Below are 7,485 nucleotides of genomic sequence, written 5' to 3'. Positions count from 1 at the left end.
AGACCCCAAATTCTCATAAAAAGACCAGACTTAATGGTCTGACTGAAACTGGAAGGACCCCTGTGGTCATGGCCCCTAGACCTTCTGTTAGCCCAAGACAGGAACCATTCCCAAAGCCAACTCTTGAGACAGGGATTGGACTGAAGAGTGGGATAGAAGAAGATGCTGGTGAAGAATGAGCTTCTTGGATCAAGTAGACACTTGAGACTGTGTCGGCATATCCTATTTGGAGGAGAGATGAGAGGTCAGAGGGGGTTAGAAGCTGGTGGAATGGACACAAAAAAAAAGAGTGGAGGGAAGGGATGGGGTGTCTCACTAGGGGGAGAGCAATTAGTAGTATATGGCAAGGTGTATATAAATTTTTGTATGAGAGACTGACTAGAAGTATAAACTTTCACTTAAAGCACAATAAAATAAAGAAAAAATTTCCATACCATTTCACAGTTGTTTTGGTTACGGAAATGGTTTGTAAATTCTAAAAGAGTAGGTGTAAGGTATATTCCTAAACTAAGCCATTTCTTCAGTAATATATGACTGACTGATGCTGAGCATTTATTCTTTTCTACATATGTCTATTCATTTTCTCATTAAAAAAAGAACATAATGTGCTCTTAAGTCGTTTAGAATGCTAACGCTGTGAGAAGTTTGAATAGTTTGAAAAATGCTTGAATTTTATGAGCGCCAACTATTAAAATTGATTTAATATCCAGTCTGATTGTTTGCAATGAATAGTTCCATGAGACACAAATACCTTATCGCATCTATTATGAAGTCTCAATTTTTGTGGGTTTATGTACATCTGTTCCAAAAGTCAATAGCAGTGAAAACATTTTGGTGTATTGTGCTAGTCCATTATACCTGCTGTTAGGCATTTTGTAAATTGAATGGTCAAAGTGATAAAGACATTATTATCATTTTAAGTTAACAGCATTGAATATCAATGTCTTATGCTGGGTTCTCTAGAGAAGCAAATTTAGTGAAGTGAATATATGTACATATATACTGGATGCAGGCCATACCCCTCAAAGAAACTTCCTTTCAACTGATGGGCTGCTCATAGCAGATCTCGGCATGGAGTAGACTGCGTTATATCAGATCTCATTACACAACTGCCAAACGACATCATAACTGCCGAACCACTGAAAACGTGGCCCCATCAAGTTGACACTCAACCTTAACCATCTCAATCAATGAATGCAACTATACCATTAATTAAATACCAAAAGACTTTATAGCATTAAAATGTTTGTTAACAGAAGCTTCAATTATGTAAATAGTGTTTTCTTGCACAACAACTCAGAAATCTAAACACTAGTAATTATTTCTCATGTTCTAATTATCAGTTGTGTCTGAGGGAGGAATCTGTGAACATGTCTTCAAGTGACCATTAGTTGAAACTTATTCAGTTATCTCAGCATCCTCTTGCCAGTTCTCTTATGGTACAACCTTGATGACAACACTTGTTACTCAGTTCTATACTTCCCATTCTCTTTTTTTGGGAGTGCTTATCCAAGCTTAGGTTTTTTACTACTGCAGGACTGTTGTCTTCTGCTTCACTTTGTCTCTTCTGGATAATATTCCCAAGTTCTTTATTTGCCGTCACCTCCTCTTGAAAATTAGGAGTGACTTTTTCTGACATATTTAGGATTTCTGTATCTTTGTTGATGGAGGATGATGCAGTATCTACAGAGTTAAAAAGTGGGGGAGGGAATATTCATGTCAAGGAGCATCAGAAAAAATATAAAATTTTTCATAAACAAAAAGGGAAGCATTATCTCTATATAGGTAAATATCAAAACAGAATCAGCAAGTGTCCTACGCCTGTGCATTTTAACTTACTTCTGGTTTGGCAGCTGAAAGCACCACAACATTCCCAAGGTTTTGCTTTATGCCATCCCACCCATCTGTGGTCTCTTCCCTTGACCTCTGTGACACTTTCATTGTGGCACTTTTGACTGCCTGGCACTGGCCGGTCATCTCTCTAAAGTTGTCCTGGTCATTGAAAATTCAGGGAGACCACAGATCAATTTTTCTTACTTGAGTGATTTTCTTCCTTTACTAAGCAGCTTCCGAATTATTATAGTAATGCTTTCAAAGTATATTAATTATTTTAGGCTATCAAATGCTCTATGGAGATAAGTTATTGCTCAGGATAAAGTTAAAACAACAAAAATACCAGCTGCTCTGTCTGACAGGCAGGAGGTACAAACTTCTGAGATACAATATCTCAAACATCTGTTTAACAATTTCTCTTTCTCCCAGTATTTTCTTCAGGTCAACAATACTGTACCTTGAAGAGAGAAAAGGGTTAAAAGAACACTAACCTAACCAAAAATGGCTGAGTTAAAAGAGCGAGTGTTGCCTGTGTGCTGTGTGTACTGAGCAATGTGCTATGTGTGGTGTCTGTCCAGTGCTGTAGATCACACACTACACAAGCTCTGTGTGCCCTGGCCAGGGAACCTGTTCTCAAACAGCATCCCAGGTTGGGCAGGAGTGGAGGCTGGATAGCAGCCATAACCAGCTCTCCTCTGCTTCATGCCCAGTCGAACATCCATCAGCTGATACCATGTCTCTGGCACTGCTGGAGGACAGAACAGATAGAAACAAAAAGGAAACATGTTTCCTGCCTTCAAAACACATTCGGTCACTTAAACTTTCTTCTAATCTTTCCTGAACCAATTACACAATTTTGAGAGTTTTAACAGAAGATAATTAGACACATAGATGACATTCACATTCTAGTATAATTTGAATCATTTCTGGCTGGTCTTTGCAATGGCAGCAAAACTGTCCTTTAAGCTTATTAATAAAGGATTCCTAGTGGCACAGTTGTGAGCATGGCGCAGGACTGGGTAGTGTTTCGTCCTGTTATGCATGGGGTTGCTATGAATCGGAACTGACTCAACAGCACCTAACAACAACAACGGTGGCACAGTGGTTAAGAGCCCTGCTGCTAACCAAAAGGTTGGCAGTTTGAATCCACCAGCAGCTCCTTGGAAACCCTGTGTGCCAGTTTTACTCTGTCCTGTTAGGGTCCCTATGAGTCGAAAATGACTTGATGGCAACAGGAAAAAAAAAATAATTAAATAGTGGAAACAGGAAGTTTAGAAGACATAAATTTAGGTGATTCAAATTCTTCATACCAAAACCAAAACAAACCCATTGCCGTCGAGTCGATTCCGACTCATAGCGACCCTATAGGACAGAGAAGAACTGCCCCATAGAGTTTCCAAGGAGCACCTGGTGGATTCAAACTGCTGACCTTTTGGTCAACAGCTGTAGCTCTTAATTACTACACCATCAGCATTTCCAAAATTCTTCCTAAGTAGCATACTATTTTAAAAATAATTCCATATTTTAGCTGTACTCAATGGACTCCCAGATCTTGTTTTTAAAGAAAAACAAAAAAAAATGAGATCTCCGAGTTGACTGAGTTCAGCTCAGAAATGGAGCTATTTTTAAAATAGTATGCTACTTATTAAGAATTTGAATCACTTAAATTTATATCTCGCAGTCTTGTTGCAACTTCCAAAGATTGAAAGTGCCAAACGGTATAGCCATGAATGTCTGGAGGTGAGATTCCCTGGACTGTGTCTCTTGGGTTTCTCTTGTAGTCGGCTGGCCCCTTTCTTCCTCTTTCATCCCCTCTGCTCTAGCTGAACTTCAAGAAGCAGCTCACAAAGATAGGAGGCAAGGATCTCCTCTTTGATTTGGGTTTAAAAAAAGAAAGGTTTTGCTGTCATAGGCCACACTGCAGCTTCTTTACAAATGAGGAGAGTAGTTGACTCTTGAGGCCCTTCCATGTCCACCTTCTAGGACCCTGACCCAGGCCTCACAGTACTACCTCCCTTCCCTTCAGCACACACAGGTTCTTGGCAACCAGCTGACCATCTATGTCCTCCCTCTACATCTCAGTGCCAGGTGCCCTTCCGGCTGCCCCCCTGTCCAGCAGGCTGCAGTCAGGCTGCAGCCACTTTACGCAGCTTGAACTCCTTGGAGCTTCCTCCTGTCCTCACACAACCCTCTGGCCTACAGGTGGTGAAGCAAACCTGACACCTATCAGGTGAGGCTTTCCAGCCCTCAGGTAGATCCCAGGAGACCCTTCAATGAAAGCAAGTTACGGGGTCAAATCAAAAAGTTCTAGGCACGAGAAGCAGCAGCACCAGCAGAGTTTAGGTGCCGAGCCTCAGCATCCAGCGAGACCTGGAGTCTGAGTGGGAGCTGTCACCTGCAGCCAGGACTGATGTTGGTGATGGCTTGTCCCTCTTGGGATCCTTTCCCCAATTGATGCGGCTGCAGATTTCAATGCATGCACACGCTAATTCACGGCCACATAGCTTCACAATGTTGGACCCCTGGGCCTTGGCCTCTCTGGGGCTGTGGCTCAGCAGCAGCCAGACTCCTAGCAGGTGGAACAAGAGTGGGTGCGGCATCCTGGACCTGATTCTCAGCCTTTCTCTGGGAAACTCTGTCCTTGGCTGCAGGCTGCTTCCTCTGCCTGGCTCCACCAGGCTTTCATAGCCCTTGGACTCCCACTCAGACCTTGAGTCAAAGCTCTGAGCCCCACCTCTTTCCCCACCCTCTCCAGGGAATTTCCCCCTCTGCTCCTGTTCACCCTCCCCACCTTCCTTCTATCGGCCCGCCCTTCTTCTGCAATTCATCCTTTCCTTCTTTTCTTACCCTCAAACCATTTTGTATGCACAGGTACTGTTACTCATTGTCTGAAGACTTATCTTTTCTATTTTATAATATATATTTTCGTTGTTGTTGTTGAGAATATGCACAGCATAACACACACCAACTCAACGATTTCTACATATACAATTCATTGATTTGATTACACTCTTCATGGTATACAACCATTCTCACCCTCCTTTTTGAAGCCTTATCTTTATTAGAAATGTGAAAGCTGAAAACAAAATGGAGACACTTATGCCAAGCCTGGAGAACAAGGCCGATGCCTGATTTCACAGAACAAATGTTTAAGACAATAAATAGCCTGACATTTAGAGAGAATAACTAACGTTCTTCTTTAGATTTATCTGTATCCAACATGCTGAGTCTTTCACCCCTACCTTCCAGACAAATAGATGCCTAGCTTACCTGGAAACTTCCCTCAAGGCACTGACTTCCTGGGGACCTTCCTCATTTGTCTTCTTACCAAAAACTGACATTTCTAAAGAAGATAGGCCTTTGAGGGACGTTTAGATGAATATCTGTAAGCCTGATCAAAACCCTTCAACTGCCCAACTTTCTTTGTTTCTTGGACTGTAAAAATCCCAATACTGCCCCATTTCTTTGGAACATTAAATTTTATGCTGTGTGTTACCCAATAAGAGAATCTCTAGATTACTTTAACTTTCTTTCCACTTAAACTGAAAGCAAGGCTTGACCTAATACACTAAATTACGTAAAGGTAAAAGCACCCATATTTTCACAACCCAGTTTTTCATAAGTGATCACTCGCTGTCTAACCTTCTAATCTAAACAAAGTTATAATTAGATTGATTAGAATACCAAAACCCAAACCCACTTTCCTAGAATTGATGCAGACTCATAGCAACCACGTAGGATTTCCAAGTCTGCAAATCTTTATGGAGACCAGCTGCCGCATCTTTCTCCCACAGAGCCATAGTTAGTGTAGTGTCTGGTATATTGACACATAACAACAAAATGAGGGAGTTGAAAAATTGTTGACAAGGGTGGAGGAATTGATAACTTTTATTCAGAATCTTGGTAAAAACATGAATATTTCCAATACTGTCTCCTCAGGCTTGTGCAATATTGTCTTAAGCTTATGGCACTCTTCCTTTCTTTATGGCCAGGGAGTGGGAATCTTAAGCTTAGATGGGACTCCAGGGGTCAGCACTTAAATCTGCCCTCCAGAGATCCTGACAAGGACTGAGGAAGACAGGAGCCTCTAGGGTTGCCTGTTAAATCTTGGGAGAGCGCCAGACAGGAAGGTCACCTTACAGAGGAGGGGAATCAGACTCTATTACTTTTAAACAATGTATTTTCCTTTGACTCTTCTGGGATATTCGTTGTGAATGTCTATCTAAACATTGTAACTTCAAAATTATTCTTTATCTCTTGACTCTAGAGAATACACGCACACAGGTGCAAGACACAAAATAAAATCAGTGGAATCTTACAATTACAGAAGGAATTTGCTGATGATGCATGCTTTTACTGACACAAAAAATTGCGTCTTTATGATGGAATGACTGTTTTCTTTGTTTATTACATTGGTAAGAGGAACTGTTTAATACCTGCTAATTTAATTTTTTAAAATTTTCAACATTGTTTTTGAGATAATATGTGACTCCAGGGCACCTAACACCAACAACAGAGCTATGGGACTAATGGACCCTGTGCTTTTAATGGGTTTTCACTAAGGTGCACAGTTGGCGAGAGCCTTCTGAAAATTCTGAGGATGGGAAGGTACTTTTATGGGTTTACCTTGGTGTCAAAAATAATCTTCTTAAATGACTGTCCTTCAAAGTAATTGCTTGTTTCAAATATAAATTTTTGGTTAGGTTTTAATTCTTTACTTTGCCCAAGTGATCTCATGTAGTCCATGCAACTCTCTATTAAGGTGGCAATTTTCTCCATTTTACAGAGAGAAGACAAAAGTTGAGAGCCATCAAGTGACTTGTGGAGTGCCACTTTGTTAGCACATGTGCCCAATGTGTCTGTCTTTCTACATGCTTTACATCTTTCGGTAAATTCTCATTATTTTCTCCAATCTGTCAACAGCAAACAACCCACACCTAATCCTCAGGACATTCAGGGCTGCAAGAGATTGGTTTTTGTTTCTACATTTCTTCCATCATTTCATTGGGATTTGGAGAAGGAGGAGAAGTAAACGCTTCCTGAGTCAGAAGTCAGTACTGATTTCTGCATAGTGCTGACTCTTAGATCTCAGAGGTGCCCTTAGAAGCTTTCTGTGTGCTCGTCCTGCTGTCACTGCAGGTTATCAAAGAAGGAAGAGAAGATCTTCAGAAAATTCCCGTGTCAGCAAACCTCTCTTTTTCCTCACATCCTGTTTCTACTTAAATAACAGAGTTTTTTGCAGAGTACATGGGCTGAGGAAAAGCATGGGTGAGGTTATCTCATTAAATGGAAACTGTGTGAACGAAGATCGTAGTTTTTTGTCCGCTGAAGATGTATGACTGCCTTGTAGTATGCATTCAGTAAGTGGATATTTAACTTGCTGCTGTCTCATTGATTTGACTCATAGAGACCTCATGTATTACAGCGTACTACTATGCTATGCTCCCTAGGGGTTACAATGCCTCTGTTCTTTCAAAAGTAGATCACCAGGCCTTTCTTCTGAAGTGCCTGGGTGGGTTTGAACCACCAATCTTTCAGTTAGTACCCAATTGCTTAACCATTTGCAACCCCTGGGGGCTCCCGGGTAACTGATTAGGGCCTCCAAATGTGCTAGTTTTATTGATCATCATTAGTGTCAACGTGCTGTAATGC

General features: G+C 41.1%; 1 protein-coding gene across 1 annotated transcript; it reads right to left on the bottom strand.

Moving 5' to 3' along the window:
* Nucleotides 1–1,411: 1,411 nt before the first annotated feature.
* Nucleotides 1,412–1,608, bottom strand: RLN (relaxin; the record flags this gene model as incomplete). The annotated part of the gene is given in 1 exon segment (NM_001280870.1): nucleotides 1,412–1,608. A coding segment is annotated over 1 exon segment (197 nt), but the record flags the coding sequence as incomplete, so codon positions are not given.
* Nucleotides 1,609–7,485: the final 5,877 nt, after the last annotated feature.

Source organism: Loxodonta africana, chromosome 9 (assembly GCF_030014295.1).
Source record: "Loxodonta africana isolate mLoxAfr1 chromosome 9, mLoxAfr1.hap2, whole genome shotgun sequence".
NCBI classification, from domain to species: domain Eukaryota; kingdom Metazoa; phylum Chordata; class Mammalia; order Proboscidea; family Elephantidae; genus Loxodonta; species Loxodonta africana.
This window is presented reverse-complemented; position numbering and strand designations above follow the sequence as displayed.